The sequence below is a fragment of the Callionymus lyra genome, chromosome 16 (assembly GCF_982586985.1).
Source record: "Callionymus lyra chromosome 16, fCalLyr1.hap1.1, whole genome shotgun sequence".
Lineage (NCBI taxonomy): Eukaryota > Metazoa > Chordata > Actinopteri > Syngnathiformes > Callionymidae > Callionymus > Callionymus lyra.
The window spans coordinates 22,385,559-22,406,633 of NC_141833.1; the positions used below are offsets into that span (position 1 = coordinate 22,385,559).

A 21,075-nucleotide genomic window follows, 5' to 3' on the forward strand; every position below is an offset into this window, starting at 1 on the left:
GTTGTTCTATAAAGCTGAATATATAAATAAAGTATTTATTGTATATTGTTTATTGAATACAGTTGTATATGTTTTACAGCAATTGTAGAAAATTGTTTTATTGTACTTTTTATCGCAACTTATTAACGTTGGTAAAAGCTGTAGTTTTTTGTAGTAACTGAATTTTCAATATTTTGATCTAATCGATAATAATAATAATAACAATGATAATTATAATAATAAAATAATATAAAAATATATATAATTTAACGTAGGTAGAAGCTCGCACCTGATTGGTCCGTCTGTGAACGCGGAAGTGCTAGCTCGTCCACGGTGAGCAGGTGAATGTTCTCGAGTCACGTCAACAATCTGAGTCTTTGAAAAGGTATTTGTGTGTTTTATTCATCATCGAATTGTGTTTTTTAGTGACATGATGTGACGCACCTGCGTTCACTTTAATGTTCGTGTTCGTCATCCTGCGACTATAAAGTGGGTCAACGATGTGCTAGCAGAGACAACAAGCTAGCGTTAGCTTAGCTGCTGTTGTCATACTTAATACAATAAAACCACATTTAAACACGTAAAGTCGTATTTACAGGTACATTCTATCGATTAATTATTGTTTTAGCTTGACTTGGTGATATCAGTGATGTAAAGCATCTACAAATAGTACTTTGAGAACGCGTTTTTGTGTTTTTAAATGTTCTTTTTTAGAGATACCTTAGAATAAAAATGAACATTAAAACATACTTATCTAGTTCAAGACCTCACCAATAGCTAGAAAATCTGCTTATATCATTAAATATATGTTTTTACATCAAGTGTGAAATGGTAAAAACCAAGACATTTAAAAGTCAAATATGTGTTTGTTTACACACGTTGATCTTTAAAGTATATACTTTATTTAGTATTGTTTTGATTGTTTAAGTGCTTTGTGACGCTGGTCTGGAAAATCACTATATAAATACAAATTACTTACTTACTTACTTAGTATTGCAGTTAGTTAAACACGCTACACACCAGACTGTACTCTCAAGAATGTGGTTCTTCCCGATGAACGTGAACTGACCGGGTCGTTGACCCCCTCGTTGACCCCCCCGCTGACCCCCCCGCTGACCCCCCTCAGGAGCCATCATGTCGAGCAAAAGGGCAAAGGGCAAGAACACCAAGAAGCGGCCTCAGCGCGCCACTTCAAACGTGTTCGCCATGTTCGACCAGTCCCAGATCCAGGAGTTCAAGGAGGCCTTCAACATGATCGACCAGAACCGCGACGGCTTCATCGACAAGGAGGATCTTCACGACATGCTGGCGTCGCTCGGTAACTTTTCTCTTTGGGTTTCGAGCGATGATGCTCTGAGTTGATGCTGCTTGAATATCATGATATTATTTTCACGATAGAAAATAAATATTTATTGCTTATAAATAGTTATTTGATTGTATATATTACAATAAAGTGTGTATACAGTATTTTTTATATTTTAATTACAATTAAAGTCACAGCTTTTGATTTATTTTTGTGTTGTGATTCAACTTCCGGCCACTAGATGGCAGCAATCGCTACATCCTCGAAGGAATGAAATCCTGTGAGATTCCGGTGTTGGTACCATATCGGTCCGTCCTGCAGTTTAGGTCCGGGATCTTGCTACGTGACTACTTCACACACCGCAAATGCATACGTATTTTTACAGAAAATGGCACTTATGTCAGCGATAACTGAGGACGAGAGGATACAGTGAGTCCAGCAGCTTTTAAAGCTGATGTTTGGACATATTTTGGTTTGAAAACAAATGAACAGCAGTTACGACTTCGTCAAGAGTCATGTGGTCTGTAAATACTACAACACCAGATTCAAGTACTGGACAATACTACACATATATACTTGTTACTACACTATCACAACACCAGAGTCAAGTACTGGACAATACTTCACATATGTACTTGTTACTACACTATCACAACACCAGAGTCAAATACTGGACAATACTACACATATATACTTGTTACTACACTATCACAACACCAGAGTCAAGTACTGGACAATACTACACATATATCCTTGTTACTACACTATCGCAACACCAGAGTCAAGTACTGGACAATACTACACATATGTACTTGTTACTACACTATCACAACACCAGAGTCAAATACTGGACAATACTACACATTTATACTTCTTACTACACTATCGCAACACCAGAGTCAAGTACTGGACAATACTACACATATATACTTGTTACTACACTATCGCAACACCAGAGTCAAGTACTCAACAATACTACACATATATACTTGTTACTACACTATCGCAACACCAGAGTCAAGTACTGGACAATACTACACATATATACTTGTTACTACACTATCACAACACCAGAGTCAAGTACTGGACAATACTACACATATATCCTTGTTACTACTCTATCACAACACCAGAGTCAAGTACTAGACAATACTACACATATATACTTGTTACTACACTATCACAACACCAGAGTCAAGTACTGGACAATACTACACGTATATACTTGTTACTACACTATCACAACACCAGAGTCAAGTACTGGACAATACTACACATATATACTTGTTACTACACTATCACAACACCAGAGTCAAGTACTGGACAATACTACACATATATACTTGTTACTACACTATCACAACACCAGAGTCAAGTACTGGACAATACTACACATATATTCTTGTTACTACACTATCACAACACCAGAGTCAAGTACTGGACAATACTACACATATATACTTGTTACTACACTATCACAACACCAGAGTCAAGTACTGGACAATACTACACATATATAATTGTTACTACACTATCACAACACCAGAGTCAAGTACTGGACAATACTACACATATATCCTTGTTACTACACTATCACAACACCAGAGTCAAGTACTAGACAATACTACACATATATACTTGTTACTACACTATCACAACACCAGAGTCAAGTACTCCACAATACTACACATATATACTTGTTACTACACTATCACAGTATTCTACAGTACTACACATATATCACTATATATCGTTGTATCGTGATTCATATCAACACATTCTTGACAGTACACGCCCCATCTTGTATTTCAGGTAAGAACCCGACGGACGAGTACCTGGAGGCGATGATGAACGAGGCCCCGGGGCCCATCAACTTCACCATGTTCCTGACCATGTTCGGGGAGAAGCTGAACGGAACCGACCCGGAGGACGTGATCCGTAACGCCTTCGCCTGCTTCGACGAGGAAGGAACCGGTGAGTCGCCGAGACACGCTGGTGGGTTCAGGAGCGCCGCCTTGACCCGGTGTGGTGTGCAGGTCTGATCCAGGAGGAGTACCTGCGGGACCTGCTCACCACCATGGGCGACCGCTTCAGCGACGAGGACGTGGACGAGCTGTTCCGCGAGGCTCCCATCGACAAGAAGGGCAACTTCAACTACGTGGCGTTCACCCGCATCCTGAAGCACGGCGCCAAAGACAAGGACGACTAGGCGGGCAGTACCACTGCGTTCGAGCTGCGTTACCTCTGGACCCACCCCGACCCCTCACCCCTGACCCCTGACCCCTCACCCCGCCCCGCTCATTTGCACATTTGTAGTAGCGTCACTACGGGTCTGTAGAAATCTTGAAGGATACATTTGGAATTACACTGACGGTGTTGCTGATTTATTTATTCGTTACAATAAACTGTTACAACACTGACCACGTTATTCTCTTAAATCTGTCAAAGTAAAAAATGTTAAATAAAGATGTTTATTGTTTACAGAGATTATTTAGGTCAACAATTTTACCGAATTTAATAGAAACGCATTCGATGGTTTGAAGGAAAAGTCGTAGATAATAAAGAGATTACAGACAATATCGTACTCGTACTTCCGGTTACAGAAAGTTCTGTAAATACACACTTTGTTCTGCCTTGTTTTTAGTGGTTCTGTTCTTCTACACTTTCTTAAATGTCACGCAGCCTGTAGTTTTTTATTTTGCGCCCCTGCTGGAGAACAACAGTACTACAGTCATGATTTCAGTCATGTTTCTTAAAAATCTAGATTGAATTCAATCTTTTAAATGTTGAGACTTTACATTTTTTATTGAGTTATTTTTGAAAATATTGAATTCAATAATTATATATTGAAAGGTTTATTTTGAAGAAGTTAAACATGTTCTTTAGATCAACTTTATTCATCTCTCAGTAATAATTGTATTAAATATTTGATTCCATTTATAATGTTTTAACATAATTTAATATTCTAATTCCAAAATACATTTTCTAAATTCCAATATGTTATTTGTAGCCTTTTAAATTAATTATAATAGTATAAAAGTGACAGTTTGAAGTACTCTTATGGTATCGTCTTCAAAATATTACACCAACATATATTTTACATTTAATTTAATTTAAAAGGAAACCACGAGTTACAGAATTGTATTCACTTTGAAAATATATATTTTTAAATCAAATTATACACACATAATTATAAACACTGAATAAAAGAAGAAAAAAAATGCAGAAAAACATTTATTTTTAATCAGTTTCAACATTTGAAAAGTTCAATTCACTCATGATATCACTGATATATTTCCACGATACTTTCAAGACGAGGCGACGCAGGTTTTTCTTGACGTTTAAGAAGAAATATTTGAAACTTCTGACATCTTTGGACGACGAGCAGCAGTGAATCCACACGATCGATCCACGAGTCGCAGCTTCATGATCAACTCGAGTCTGTTTGGTCTCAAGAAGTTCGTCTCCTTCTCTATTGTCCGAGTCGAGGTCTTGAATAAATACTCCAGCTCTGCTCACGGAGCAGGAGGTTCCTCTTCAGTCCACCAGCGCCAGGTTCTTGCTCTGGATCTTGGCCAGATGGTCCGATATACTGGCCTCGACCCGGTCGCACTGAGCCAGGAAAGACTGGAGAGCCACAGAGTCAGACCACCTGAAGACCACGAGGAGGAGGAGGACTCACCTGGACCGACTGGACCAGCCTCTTCTTCTTCAGCCTGCAGTCGCTGAAGACCTCGGGGAAGCTCTGCAGACAAGACCAGGTGTCACTGACGCGTCAAATGATGGACTCGCTGGTGTTACCATGCCGTCGATCTGCTCCAGCAGCTTCATGAACTGCTCGGCCGTGACCTTGACCCGATGGTCCAGTTTCCCCAGAGCCTCGGCCTGCAGGTCTTTGGCGAGGAAGCCCTGAAGGAGGTGGACCAGACGAGATCTTAGCTAATGATGATGTAATGATCCTGATGGTCACGTCTTACACTCCTGAGTCCTGTCAGTTCATCGTCCACCTTCTCCAGCTTCTTCGCCGTCTGCTCCACAGTTTTCTCGATGTCCCTCAACCTCTTCAGTTCAACTTCTTCTTCAGGACTATTCTGTTCGTCAAATACACACAAATATCATTCGTAGACTCAAGAAATACATCGTTTAGCTACTGCTGCGTATTGTTACGAATCTGTTGATAGTATCACGATGCAAGGATACGATATATGGTGATAGTGTAGTAACAAGTATATATGTGTTGTATTGTCCAGTACTTGACTCTGGTGTTGTGATAGTGTAGTAACAAGTATATATGTGTAGTATTGTCTAGTACTTGACTCTGGTGTTGTGATAGTGTAGTAACAAGTATATATGTGTAGTATTGTCCAGTACTTGACTCTGGTGTTGTGATAGTGTAGTAACAAGTATATATGTGTAGTATTGTCCAGTACTTGACTCTGGTGTTGTGATAGTGTAGTAACAAGTATATATGTGTGTAGTATTGTCCAGTACTTGACTCTGGTGTTGTGATAGAGTAGTAACAAGTATATATGTGTAGTATTGTCCAGTACTTGACTCTGGTGTTGTGATAGTGTAGTAACAAGTATATATGTGTAGTATTGTCCAGTACTTGACTCTGGTGTTGTGATAGTGTAGTAACAAGTATACAGTATATGTGTAGTATTGTCCAGTACTTGACTCTGGTGTTGTGATACTGTAGTAACAAGTATATGTGTAGTATTGTCCAGTACTTGACTCTGGTGTTGTGATAGTGTAGTAACAAGGATATATGTGTAGTATTGTCCAGTACTTGACTCTGGTGTTGTGATAGTGTAGTAACAAGGATATATGTGTAGTATTGTCCAGTACTTGACTCTGGTGTTGTGATAGTGTAGTAACAAGGATATATGTGTAGTATTGTCCAGTACTTGACTCTGGTGTTGTGATAGTGTAGTAACAAGGATATATGTGTAGTATTGTCCAGTACTTGACTCTGGTGTTGTGATAGTGTAGTAACAAGGATATATGTGTAGTATTGTCCAGTACTTGACTCTGGTGTTGTGATAGTGTAGTAACAAGGATATATGTGTAGTATTGTCCAGTACTTGACTCTGGTGTTGTGATAGAGTAGTAACAAGTATATATGTGTAGTATTGTCCAGTACTTGACTCTGGTGTTGTGATAGTGTAGTAACAAGTATATATGTGTAGTATTGTCCAGTACTTGACTCTGGTGTTGTGATAGTGTAGTAACAAGTATATATGTGTAGTATTGTCCAGTACTTGACTCTGGTGTTGTGATAGTGTAGTAACAAGGATAAATGTGTAGTATTGTCCAGTACTTGACTCTGGTGTTGTGATACTGTAGTAACAAGTATATATGTGTAGTATTGTCCAGTACTTGACTCTGGTGTTGTGATACTGTAGTAACAAGTATATATGTGTAGTATTGTCCAGTACTTGACTCTGGTGTTGTGATAGAGTAGTAACAAGGATAAATGTGTAGTATTGTCCAGTACTTGACTCTGGTGTTGTGATAGAGTAGTAACAAGGATATATGTGTAGTATTGTCCAGTACTTGACTCTGGTGTTGTGATAGAGTAGTAACAAGGATATATGTGTAGTATTGTCCAGTACTTGACTCTGTTGTTGTGATAGTGTAGTAACAAGGATATATGTGTAGTATTGTCCAGTACTTGACTCTGGTGTTGTGATAGAGTAGTAACAAGGATATATGTGTAGTATTGTCCAGTACTTGACTCTGGTGTTGTGATAGAGTAGTAACAAGTATATATGTGTAGTATTGTCCAGTACTTGACTCTGGTGTTGTGATAGTGTAGTAACAAGTATATATGTGTAGTATTGTCCAGTACTTGACTCTGGTGTTGTGATAGTGTAGTAACAAGGATATATGTGTAGTATTGTCCAGTACTTGACTCTGGTGTTGTGATAGTGTAGTAACAAGTATATATGTGTAGTATTGTCCAGTACTTGACTCTGGTGTTGTGATAGTGTAGTAACAAGGATATATGTGTAGTATTGTCCAGTACTTGACTCTGGTGTTGTGATAGTGTAGTAACAAGGATATATGTGTAGTATTGTCATCAATGTTTTCTTCTTAAAAAATACTTCTCACCCGCTTTCCTATCAGCATCAGTTTACATCCGTCTTTGACTCCATAGCTGGACAGACTCTCCTCAGGTTCCTTCAACGACTTCCCTGAAGATCAGACGAGGCGTCACTGATGTTACAAGTTATTGAACTCAAACGTACATCATTAATAGTTTATTGATTATCGGAAGAAAAAAAGGCAGAACAATCACCTTTAAAGATGATCTTCTGGGACGTCTGTGGAACTCCTGTGAGCTGCTCGAGAACATCCGAGAGGTCTCTCACCGTCACACTCTGGTCATCAGCTCGACCGCTGACGGTGACGCCGTGTTTCGTGGAACCTTTTCCAGAGAGTCCAGAGGTCACGAGTCAAGGTCAGTTTATTACTCGTCAAGAAACGCATCATAAATACTTTTGTTTATTACTGAGTCTCTTCGGCTTTTACTTAATGGATGGATTCTACTTTGAGTCTCTCCTGGATGCCTGAGCTTCTCACACACACACACACACACACACACACACACACACACACACACACACACACACACACACACACACACACACACACACACACACACACACACACACACACACACACACACACACACACACACACACACCCGCTTCTTTTACTCCTACTTTAGGTAAATAAATGTTATTTATTTGAAAGACACAACATCATTTCTTCTTAAAACTATCACTGGAAGCATCGAAAGGCAAAAACAAAACAATTTTCATTTGACAAAATTCTCTGGAAAAACATCTAAGGTCAGTAAAATGTTAATTGAAAGTTCTATTATATTATAAGTTTATTTATCTGTGAGTTTGACAAATATATCTTAAATTGATCGATTCAAACATCGTTGTTTTGGACCCGTCGTGTCAAACCAGACATGTTTACCGACATTTTCAGTCAATTTAAACACTAACTTAATTAATTCAATCAATTAAAAATACAACTGACAGCGCTTTGTGTTTTTATAAATATATATTTCAACAACTTATGGTGTTTTTTTTGTTAAAGCTTGTAACATGAATATTTTTGAGAGTCAAATTCTCTACTTTAACGTTAATTAATTGATAATTACTAAATAAAAACACAACTAAGTCCTGTAGAGAAACATGAATATAGAACGAAATAAAAACAGTTAAAACACTGAGATAATACACTAAGATTAACATCACATTAAAAAGAAATCTGATCCTTTGTTAAGTAAGAGTTCCAGTGATATAACCTTTTTTAATTGGGTTAAATATTAGGCAAATTATGACGTTTTGAAAGACTTTAACAAAAATGTCAAACCTAAAATATTATATTGTTAGTTTTAAGAATGTGGCCAGAAATCATAACTTTCTGAGGATCCATCACAGAAAATGACACTTGAATCACTGGAACCATGTTTACAAGATAATATTTTCATATAAAATCAATTAATCTTTGACTTTATTTCATCATCACGTGAAACATTAAAACATCAAAGTAATGTCAAAATAAAACACATTCATAGACACATGAAGCTGGTGAAGCGGGTGTCCAGGCGAGAATGAGACATAAACCTGCAGCTCCTGCCTTCTTAGTGAAATAAAGAGTTTATTACCGTAAGCAACTGTTAGTGTTATTGTTTCCGGCATGTTTGTCTTCTTCCGTCATCAATCCCTGAAGCTAACGATGCTAACTCGAGAGCAACAGCTTCTTCTTCTTCGTCGTCTTCGCACCACCGATGAGAAATGCTTGTCTCGGCGCTACCGCCACCTGTCGGCCGGAAACCAACACTACAGTGTCGTTAATAGTAATATTTATTAATACATTTAATCTTATTTATATTGATATTTCGTACGTAGTCAAGAGGATATATGTGTAGTATTGTCCAGTACTAGTCGTGACTGCTTTCATTTGTTTTCAAAGCAAAATATATCCAAACATCAGCTTTAAAAGCTGCTGGACTCACTGTATCCTCTCGTCCTCAGTCATTATTGCTCGTTAAGCTACGAAGAATGTAATGAGTGCTGCCACCTAGAGGCCGGAAGTTAAATTGCAACACAAAAAATGACCCGCAAACTAACATTACAGTCTCCATCATCATGATAGGAGGATTACAATAATAATAGTAAGATTTATTAATACATTTTATCTTATTAATATTGATATTTTCGTACATTAGCGACAATATATATGGAAATCAATCAGTGGTATCACGATACTGAATGGTCGAAATTATATTTTAAATTAAAAATGTTATTTTTTTTTCAATGATTGAATTCAATCATATTCATATTTAAAGGTTGAATGTTAGTTCGGATATTTTTTAACATATATATTTTTGAAATTCTTCTTCCAATACTTCAACAATGCAATTTCCAAATTCAATATATTTTGAAATTCGTAGCCTTTAAAAGTGAGTATTATATATCATAATATAACGTAAAATTCTTACATTGAATTTAAAAGGAATAAGTGATCAGTTCACTGAGAGGGAGTGAGACGAAGTTGCAGCATTAGTTCTTGTGTTTATTGAGTTAGAACGTTTTTAAACTTTGAATATTGTTATTGACATTTTTCTCTTTTTTTTAAGCATATAATTTATGTTTTTTTAAACTAATTTCATATAATAAAAATAATAATTTAAATTAAATCAAAATTCGAATAGATTCCAAATAAATACACATTTTCATAGAATTCGAATAATTAAAAAATACATTTTCTAAGTTCAATACTTTCTTATTGAAAGCCGTTTTGATTCAGTATTGTCTGGTATTAATATTACTACTTATATTTTTACATTGAATTTAAAAGGCTACGAATGATTCTTTACTTTTTGAATTATTGGAATTAGAAAATCAAACTTTATGCGTAGAAAATAATTAATTCATTTGGAAATTATGATATTTTTTCATTAAATTACCCAAAGTTTCAATATACAATATTACAGTGCCTTGCGAAAGTATTCGGCCCCTTGAACCTTTCAACATTTCGCCACATTTCAGGCTTCAAACATAAAGATATAAAATTTTAATTTTTTGTCATGAATCAACAACAGGTGGGACACAATCGTGAAGTGGAACGAAATTTATTGGATAATTTAAACTTTTTTAACAAATAAAAAACTGAAAAGTGGGGCGTGCAATATTATTCGGCCGCCTTGCGCTAATACTTTGTAGCGCCACCTTTTGCTGCAATTCCAGCTGCAAGTCTCTTGGGGTATGTCTCTATCAGTTTTGCACATCGAGAGACTGGAATTCTTGCCCATTCTTCCTTGCAAAACAGCTGGAGCTCAGTGAGGTTGGATGGAGAGCGTTTGTGAACAGCAGTCTTCAGCTCTTTCCACACATTCTCGATTGGATTCAGGTCTGGACTTTGACTTGGCCATTCTAACACCTGGATACGTCTATTTGTGAACCATTCCATTGTAGATTTGGCTTTATGTTTTGGATCATTGTCCTGTTGGAAGATAAATCTCCGTCCCAGTCTCAGGTCTTTTGCAGACTCCAACAGGTTTTCTTCCAGAATGGTCCTGTATTTGGCTCCATCCATCTTCCCATCAATTTTAGCCATCTTCCCTGTCCCTGCTGAAGAAAAGCAGGCCCAAACCATGATGCTGCCACCACCATGTTTGACAGTGGGGATGGTGTGTTCAGGGTGATGAGCTGTGTTGCTTTTACGCCAAACATATCGTTTTGCATTGTGGCCAAAAAGTTCGATTTTGGTTTCATCTGACCAGAGCACCTTCTTCCACATGTTTGATGTGTCTCCCAGGTGGCTTGTGGCAAACTTTAAACAAGACTTTTTATGGATATCTTTGAGAAATGGCTTTCTTCTTGCCACTCTTCCATAAAGGCCAGATTTGTGCAGTGCACGACTGATTGTTGTCCTATGGACAGACTCTCCCACCTCAGCTGTAGTTATCTGCAGTTCATCCAGAGTGATCCTGGGCCTCTTGGCTGCATCTCTGATCAGTCTTCTCCTTGTTTGAGATGAAAGTTTGGAGGGACGGCCGGGTCTTGGTAGATTTGCAGTGGTCTGATACTCCTTCCATTTCAATAGAATTGCTTGCACAGTGCTCCTTGAGATGTTTAAAGCTTGGGAAATCTTTTTGTATCCAAATCCGGCTTTAAACTTCTCCACAACAGTATCTCGGACCTGCCTGGTGTGTTCCTTTGTCTTCATGGTTCTCGCTTTAAACAGAACCCTGAGACTATCAAAGAGCAGGTGCATTTATACGGAGACTTGATTACACACAGGTGCCTTCTATTGATCATCATCAGTCATTTAGGACAACATTGGATCATTCAAAGATCCTCACTGAACTTCTGGAGTGAGTTTGCTGCACTGAAAGTAAATAATATTGCACGCCCCACTTTTCAGTTTTTTATTTGTTAAAAAAGTTTAAATTATCCAATAAATTTCGTTCCACTTCACGATTGTGTCCCACTTGTTGTTGATTCATGACAAAATATTAAAATTTTATATCTTTATGTTTGAAGCCAGATATATGGCGAAATGTTGAAAGGTTCAAGGGGGCCGAATACTTTCGCAAGGCACTGTATATTGTTATTATTATGTTAAATGATTTAATAAGAAGAACTAAATGCTTGAAAAACACCAACATTTTCAATCACATTTTACAATCCGTGTTTAACTTGATTTTATTTATTTCAAATCATACTTAAGACAAAGAATCCAAACATCAACACAAATAAACCTAATAAGTTAAATAAATAAACATCTAAGAAGGAGTGAAACAGAAGCAGACGTTGTTTTGTTCGTTGTTAGAAAAGGTGATGATGTCACGAGGCCACATGCTTGCACGACGTCACACCGAGACATCGCGACGTTTCTCGGGGTCCGACGGCGTCCTGCGTTCTCCACGCCGCTCTCGGTCCGAACGGGACGACGGCGGCTTCCTGTTTACGAGGCGGGGATCTGCGGGAGGCCGAACTCGTCCACCAGGACTCCTTCCTGCGGAGGGAAGAGAAGACGGAACCAGATCCGTGATTCATCGTCTGATTACGAGTCACGGCGTCGATAAAAGTGCAACATGTGGAGAGAAATAAAGCAGCTCATTACTGCAGGAATAATGATGACTCTGAATTATTCAGTTCTAGACTCTGAGCTGTTGTCACGTTGTAGCCTTGAGGCGTGAAGAAGGAGAGGCCGGGGTTCTTGACGGGGGTTCGCTCTTCGTGCTCTGAGAGGATTTAACGTTTCAAATGTTGAAACGAAATGTTGTTTTTTTACGCATTATTTCATTCATTTTCTACTGCTTTATTCCTTGTGGGGAGACTGGAGTCCATCCCAGTTTCTTAGGGCGAGAGGCAGGGGACACCCTGGACAGGATTCCAGTCTGTCTCAGGACACACAAAGACAGACAACCATTCACACACACACTCATACCTAGGGACAATTAACCCAAGTTCTCAATCAACCTCTGTATGTATTTGGACTGTGGGAGGAAACCGGAGTGTCCGGGGTAAACCAATTTTGTGATTACTAGAATATATAAATATACTTAAAAAAGAAAAATTAATTTAGAAAATATTCAAATTTTAAAATAACATTTATAATGAAAATAAATGTTTTAATTCAACTGTTAAAGATAAAAAGAAAAATTCAACATTTCAATACAAAAATGATTTAAGTAATTTTTACAAATAAACCCCCCCAAAAAAATCATTTCAATAAATAAAATGACGAAATTCAACATTAAATACTTCTTATACTTCCTTATATTCCTTGTATCTATTTCCTGTCACTCATTGTCTCAGAATAAAAGTCAAATCTTTCCACCTCATCGCTCTGTAACTCTTCCAACTTCTCGTCTCACTCCCTCTCAGCGAACTCAGCAAAATCACTCTGCAACTCTTCCAACGTCTCGTCTCACTCCCTCTCAGCGAACTCAGCAAAATCACTCTGCAACTCTTCCAACGTCTCGTCTCACTCCCTCTCAGCGAACTCAGCAAAATCACTCTGCAACTCTTCCAACGTCTCGTCTCACTCCCTCTCAGCGAACTCAACAAAATCACTCCGCAACTCTTCCAACGTCTCGTCTCACCCCCTCTCAGCGAACTCAGCAAAATCACTCTGCAACTCTTCCAATGTCTCGTCTCACTCCCTCTCAGCGAACTCAGCAAAATCACTCTGCAACTCTTCCAACTTCTCGTCTCACTCCCTCTCAGCGAACTCAGCAAAATCACTCTGCAACTCTTCCAACTTCTCGTCTCACTCCCTCTCAGCGAACTCAGCAAAATCACTCTGCAACTCTTCCAACTTATCGTCTCACTCCCTCTCAGCGAACTCAGCAAAATCACTCTGCAACTCTTCCAACTTCTCGTCTCACTCCCTCTCAGCGAACTCAGCAAAATCACTCTGCAACTCTTCCAACGTCTCGTCTCACTCCCTCTCAGCGAACTCAGCAAAATCACTCTGCAACTCTTCCAACTTATCGTCTCACTCCCTCTCAGCGAACTCAGCAAAATCACTCTGCAACTCCTCGAAATTCTCATCTCACTCCCTCTCAGTGAACTCAGCTGCACTTATGTGCGTTTAGCATGTTTTTTTTGACCATCAGATGCAAATGTCACGTAATGACAAACGAGTGAAAAACATAGAGTCGAGCTGTCGACGGCCTTGAGGAGACGAGTGTGTGTGTGGTTGCTAGGAGACCAGGAGTGAGGAGTGTGCGTGGTTGCTAGGAGACCAGGAGTGAGGAGTGAGGAGTGTGTGTGTGGTTGCTAGGAGACCAGGAGTGAGGAGCGTGTGTGTGGTTGCTAGGAGACCAGCAGTGCCGAGTGTGCAGAGAAGATCCAGGAAACAATTATCACGACGACGGTAAATTCTGACGGTAATAAAGTTGAAGGTTAACGAGGAAAACAAACTTGTGACTGACTTTGTTCTGAGAAGAAGAACATTTTAACGTCGTTTATCTTCTCACTCAGAGAAGAATAAAAAAAATAAAGTCAGAAAGTGTGAGGAAAAGTATCTTCTACCTCAGTATCTAACAGTATCTTCTACCTCAGTATCTAACAGTATCTTCTACCTCAGTGTCTAACAGTATCTTCTACCTCAGTATCTAACAGTATCTTCTATCTCAGTATCTAACAGTATATTCTACCTCAGTGTCTATCAGTATCTTCTACCTCAGTATCTAACAGTATCTTCTACCTCAGTATCTAACAGTATCTTCTACCTCAGTATCTAACAGTATCTTCTACCTCAGTGTCTTACAGTATCTTCTACCTCAGTATCTAACAGTATCTTCTACCTCAGTATCTAACAGTATCTTCTACCTCAGTATCTAACAGTATCTTCTACCTCAGTGTCTATCAGTATCTTCTACCTCAGTATCTAACAGTATCTTCTACCTCAGTATCTAACAGTATCTTCTACCTCAGTATCTATCAGTATCTTCTACCTCAGTATCTAACAGTATCTTCTACCTCAGTATCTAACAGTATCTTCTACCTCAGTATCTAACAGTATCTTCTACCTCAGTATCCAACAGTACCTTCTACCTCAGTATCTAACAGTATCTTCTACCTCAGTATCTAACAGTATCTTCTACCTCAGTGTCTTACAGTATCTTCTACCTTAGTATCTAACAGTATCTTCTACCTCAGTATCTAACAGTATCTTCTACCTCAGTATCTATCAGTATCTTCTACCTCAGTATCTAACAGTATCTTCTACCTCAGTATCTAACAGTACCTTCTACCTCAGTATCTAACAGTACCTTCTACCTCAGTATCTAACAGTACCTTCTACCTCAGTATCTAACAGTACCTTCTACCTCAGTATCTAACAGTACCTTCTACCTCAGTATCTAACAGTATCTTATACCTCAGTATCTAACAGTATCTTCTACCTCAGTATCTAACAGTATCTTCTACCTCAGTATCTAACAGTATCTTCTACCTCAGTATCTAACAGTATCTTCTACCACAGTATCTAACAGTATCTTCTACCTCAGTATCTAACAGTATCTTCTACCTCAGTATCTAACAGTACCTTCTACCTCATGTATATATATATATGTATGTATGTACCAGTACCTTGTTGGTCTTGCTGTCAGTGGGTCCTCCCTCAGGGATGGCCGGAGCAGCCGAGGCCTCGTCCAGATACGAGCTGTCGTCGTCCAGCAGCAGCTCGTCGCCCAGAGCGTCCAGTTCTGAACAAACACAGGTTTAACAACAAGATCATAAACCTTTACGATCAGGAGGTAAATATGGTCTCAGGTCACGTGGATTAAAGTTCATGTTGAAGTGTTGACGTCAGTGTTTGAGATAAGATTAAAGTTGTCAACAATTATACAAAGACGATCCATAACTGACTCACATGTTGAATCGTCAGTAACTTCTCATCATCATGTTTTAATTATTACTTTATAAAGTTGCTCTGAAATCTGGACGAACGAGAGGTTACGAGAGTCCATTATGATGTAATAATGGCTTCACTCCTCCTGCTGTGATCACGCTTTGTTTATACAATGAGTCCCTTGGAGGTGGTGACAATTGATGACGTGCAGTGACAAACCTTGACCAATCACAGCAGAGTGGGTGTGGTTATGGTCAACAAGATTTCATCTCCAGGAAAACAAAGTGTTTTCAGTGGGCGGAGCTTAAGATCATTTTCTAATGTCAATATTTCAATGAAAGGAGAGTTTTGTACAAACACACACTGATGATACAATAGAGTCACACATCACAACAACACACACACACACACACTGATGATACAACAGAGTCACACATCACAACAACACACACACACTGATGATACAATAGAGTCACACATCACAACAACACACACACACTGATGATACAATAGAGTCACACATCACAACAACACACACACACACACTGATGATACAATAGAGTCACACATCACAACAACACACACACACTGATGATACAATAGAGTCACACATCACAACAACACACACACACTGATGATACAATAGAGTCACTCATCACAACAACACACACACACTGATGATACAATAGAGTCACACATCACAACAACACACACACACTGATGATACAATAGAGTCACACATCACAACAACACACACACACTGATGATACAATAGAGTCACACATCACAACAACACACACACACTGATGATACAATAGAGTCACACATCACAACAACACACACACACTGATGATACAATAGAGTCACACATCACAACAACACAAACACACTGATGATACAATAGAGTCACACATCACAACAACACACACACACTGATGATACAATAGAGTCACACATCACAACAACACACACACACTGATGATACAATAGAGTCACACATCACAACAACACACACACGCTGATGATACAATAGAGTCACACATCACAACAACACACACGCACTGATGATACAATAGAGTCACACATCACAACAACACACACACGCTGAAGATACAATAGAGTCACACATCACAACAACACACACACACTGATGATACAATAGAGATACACATCACAACAACACACACACACTGATGATACAATAGAGTCACACATCACAACAACCCACACACACTGATGATACAATAGAGTCACACATCACAACAACACACACACACTGATGATACAATAGAGTCACACATCACAACAACACACACACACTGATGATACAATAGAGTCACACATCACAACAACACAAACACACTGATGATACAATAGAGTCACACATCACAACAACACACACACACTGATGATACAATAGAGTCACACATCACAACAACACACACACACTGATGATACAATAGAGTCACACATCACAACAACACACACACACTGATGATACAATAGAGTCACACATCACAACAACACACACACTGATGATACAATAGAGTCACACATCACAACAACACGCACACACACATTAGTTGACCTCATGACCTCATCAGATCAGCCTCACCTGCTTCCAGGTCGTCCTCGTCGATGTCGTCAGGTGTGGCGTAGCTGCGACTCATGGCCTCTTGAACCTCGTTGGCGTCTTCCATCATGTCCTCCAGCTGGTCCTGGAGGTCCTGCAGGAGAACCAACAAGGTTTTATTCATACTTGTGTCAAATACCATCAAGTCATGTTTCCATGAATCTCTCACATGTTTGGAAACATTTGTCAGTCATATCTAGTTATTTAAAAGAACATTCAATCTTAAATATATTAAATATTCAATTAAATGATTCCAATAAATAAATAAATGCTTAGAATATGAAAAACTAAAAATTTCAACATTTTAAATGTAAACAAGGCAACTTTCTAGCGACACATCCCTTGAGTTGTCTCGGGGTCAAGGTGACCCGATGGCCCCAAAAACAAATGTCTTTGTGGTATCCCTTGTGTTGTCTCTGGGTCAAGGAGACCCGGCGGCTCGAGAACAAATGTGTTTGTGGTATCCCTTGTGTTGTCTGAGGGTCAAAGTGACCCGAAGGCTCGGAAAGAAATGTATTTGTGGTATCCCTTGTGTTGTCTCAGGGTCAAAGTGACCCGAAGGCTCGGAAAAAAATGTGTTTGTGGTATCCCTTGTGTTGTCTCTGGGTCAAGGTGTAGGACCTCCACCACTGCATATGTATTTATGGAAGCCAGGGAGGTCGTTGACCTTTGACCCTGAGATCTTGTGCGACTGACTTTGATTCTAAAACAACAAGTGAATCCAAACCGACGGCACCAGCGCCTCGAACCGAAGTCACTCACGTCGATCTGGTCGATCTTGACGTCCTTGTACGCTCGTTTCATCTCCTTCGCTCCGATCTTCATGGCCTCCACCTGTGAAGGAACCAGAGTGAGACTCAAGCGTCACATGGAACTTCAGTTGTCAATCATTCTAATACCATTGATCAACTAGAACTACAATCAGATCATTTTTTAAGAAGATAATAGTTGGATCACAAACGTCCTCCTCTCCGGGTCTCAGCATGAACTCAAGCTTGAGAAACTCACGGTGGTCTTGGTGTCTTTGAGGGTCTGGATGGTGTAGTTGGTCTGCTCCATGTTGAAGGACTGCTGGGCCAGCTGCTCGTGTTGACCCTCGTACCTGCGCAGAGAAGCTTCCTTTGAAGATGATCTTAGAAAAGATCTGTTTAATTATATCGTGTCTGGTTTTATCTGGATATAATGAAATAATTCATGGTTTTTTTTTATTATTTCTCACCAGGTTTTGACTCATCAGTCCTTCTCAACTGAGAAAAATCTCTAAATTTAGGAAAATGTTGTCATAACATGATCTGGATCTTATAATCCATGTGTTTGTGTCGCTTTCACTATTGTAACAGTTTATTTTCATGTCTAAACAAGAAGGATCTTCTCGCCTGCAGTTCATACTAAACTCTGCAGCCAGAATCCTGAGCAGCTCTAGTAGAAGAACTCACATTTCTCCTTCAAACTCTTCACTGGCTGCCAGTTTCTTTCAGGATCATTTTAAAATTCTGGTTCTTACTTTCAGATCTATTCATGGTCAGACCTTCCATCAGTGATCTGATCCAGACTTACACCCCAGCTCGGGCTCTGAGGTCTGTGGATCAGAATCTACTGATGGTTCCTGAACTTCCGGACCAGAGGAGAGAAATCCTTCCAGACTGTTGCTCCTAAGCTTTGGAACCATCTCTGTGTTTGATGATCTACTGACTCCTTCAAGAAACATCTGTGTTTGATGATCTACTGACTCCTTCAAGAAACATCTGTGTTTGATGATCTACTGACTCCTTCAAGAAACATCTGTGTTTGATGATCTACTGACTCCTTCAAGAAACATCTGTGTTTGATGATCTACTGACTCCTTCAAGAAACATCTGTGTTTGATGATCTACTGACTCCTTCAAGAAACATCTGTGTTTGATGATCTACTGACTCCTTCAAGAAACATCTGTGTTTGATGATCTACTGACTCCTTCAAGAAACATCTGTGTTTGATGATCTACTGACTCCTTCAAGAAACATCTGTGTTTGATGATCAATTGACTTCATCTGACTTTAGTTAACAACACACTTATTTATATTTTATAACACACACCACAGGCTTTTCCTTGATTTTCTGGAACTCCTGTTGTGTTATCAGTTTTATCTTGATCTTTAAAGTACAGTATATACTTTATTGAATATTGTTTTGATTGTTTAAGCGCTTTGTGACCCTGGTCTGGAAAAGCGCTATATTAAAAAAAATGTCTTACTTAATTTAAGAATTGTTGTATCATCACTTTTACGAGTCACTTTATTTTATTGTATTTTAGTACATATTACGTATTTTGTAGTTTTGTTTCAACGAAGACGAAGGTTTTTTCTGCCTCCGGTCAATGTTTACTCACATCCTCTTCTGCTTCAAGACCCTCAAGGCCTTCTGTTTCACACTGTTCTGTAGAGAGGAACACACGTGTCAACACAAACATGTGTGTGTGTGTGTGTGTGTGTGTGTGTGTGTGTGTTTGTCCAGCCACACACTCAGACCTTGGCGGGTCCATCTCTCATCTTCTTCATCTGGTCCTTGTACTTGACGAGCTCCAGGTCCAGCCTGCTGACCTTCTTCTCGATGGACTCTGCTCTGGCGTCCACCTGCGGGACGAACACGCGCACGAACACGCGCAGAAGTCAAGTCAACACCACGAGTCTCATGTTCATAAAAACGCGTGTATTTCATGTATCATGGTGTAAAATGGACTTGAAGGGCGTGTTTAGCCGTTAGCTCGCTGCTGTGACAACACATGCTAACAACACCGTTACATCCCATAATAACAATAATAACAACATCGTTACATTTCCGATACAGTCCGACAGGTTCGGCGGAGGCGTTCTGGGTTTCCCACGACCAAAGATTCTGTTCATCGTGTCCCCTCTTCTAGATCCTCCGTCACTGTCGCCACGATAACAAATATAAACAAAACAAATTCTAGAAACATCCGTTCATTGAGACCCGGAAGCAACGGGAGACGCAGACGCCTCTGATTGGTGGGCTCCGGAGGATGGAGCCAATCAGGAGCGAGGAGCAGGAACCGGAAGCGCATCTCGACAGAGAAACTCTATTGTGTTTTCATCCTTTAAGTCTTTGTCACGTCAGACGTCACTTCTTCTTTTTAATCTTAATAACAGCAATTAAAGGGGTCACTTTAGACACTTTAATGTCTCTGGCAGGTTTTCTCTCGATCACAGGTTGTTTTTCTGGTCAATAAGCAGCAGATTTGGATCAAAATTAAAAACGAGAAATCATTACAATTAAATTTAATCCACTTTAGATTTAATCTTTGAAAGTATTTTAGTATTTTAATTGTGTGTAGGATTTAATTTAATTAGAGTGGATGATAATTGCAGCATTATATTTATAAAAATGCGTATTTTTATTTGATTTACTTTTAATATATTTATAACTTTTGATAGTTTATTCATTTATTTAACATTTTATTTAGGTTAGGTTAGTAAGTAAGTAAGTCATTTATATTTATATAGCGCTTTTCCAGACCAGGGTCACAAAGCACTTAAACAATCAAAACAATACTCAATAAAGTATATACTTTAAAGGTCAAGATAAAACTGATAACACAACAGGAGTTCCAGAAAATCAAGGAAAAGCCTGAACAAATAAAAACGTCTTAAGATGTTTCTTAATTAATATAATTTTGTATTCTTAATTTAATTATTTTAGGAAGAACTTTACTGATCCCTCAGGAGGTGTCCTTCGGGAAATTGTTTTTTTCCAATTAGACACAGC

General features: G+C 38.9%; 3 protein-coding genes across 4 annotated transcripts; 1 reads left to right on the forward strand and 2 right to left on the reverse strand.

Moving 5' to 3' along the window:
* The first annotated feature begins 283 nt into the window (after positions 1-283).
* myl12.2 (myosin, light chain 12, genome duplicate 2) lies at positions 284-3,703 on the forward strand. 2 transcript variants are annotated; one of them, XM_087810666.1, is made up of 4 exons: positions 284-364; positions 1,106-1,297; positions 3,095-3,256; positions 3,319-3,703. In XM_087810666.1, exons 2-4 carry the CDS (start codon positions 1,114-1,116, stop codon positions 3,489-3,491), a joined length of 519 nt encoding a protein of 172 aa, XP_087666792.1. In that variant the 5' UTR covers positions 284-364; positions 1,106-1,113; the 3' UTR covers positions 3,492-3,703. The 2 variants fall into 2 exon arrangements, with proteins under 2 accessions (XP_087666792.1, XP_087666793.1); XM_087810667.1 differs by lacking the exon at positions 284-364 and adding an exon at positions 555-577.
* Positions 3,704-4,503: 800 nt separating this feature from the next.
* Positions 4,504-9,082, reverse strand: bag1 (BAG cochaperone 1). The gene is made up of 7 exons (XM_087811222.1): positions 8,970-9,082; positions 7,584-7,712; positions 7,397-7,479; positions 5,260-5,373; positions 5,084-5,191; positions 4,965-5,027; positions 4,504-4,909 (listed from the first exon to the last, which is right to left on the reverse strand). Exons 1-7 carry the CDS (start codon positions 9,001-9,003, stop codon positions 4,820-4,822), a joined length of 621 nt encoding a protein of 206 aa, XP_087667348.1. The 5' UTR covers positions 9,004-9,082; the 3' UTR covers positions 4,504-4,819.
* A 2,915-nt stretch (positions 9,083-11,997) lies between these two features.
* On the reverse strand, positions 11,998-20,283 carry chmp5a (charged multivesicular body protein 5a). The gene is made up of 8 exons (XM_087810591.1): positions 20,127-20,283; positions 19,821-19,925; positions 19,682-19,728; positions 18,321-18,414; positions 18,075-18,146; positions 17,295-17,406; positions 15,418-15,533; positions 11,998-12,328 (listed from the first exon to the last, which is right to left on the reverse strand). Exons 1-8 carry the CDS (start codon positions 20,193-20,195, stop codon positions 12,278-12,280), a joined length of 666 nt encoding a protein of 221 aa, XP_087666717.1. The 5' UTR covers positions 20,196-20,283; the 3' UTR covers positions 11,998-12,277.
* Positions 20,284-21,075: the final 792 nt, after the last annotated feature.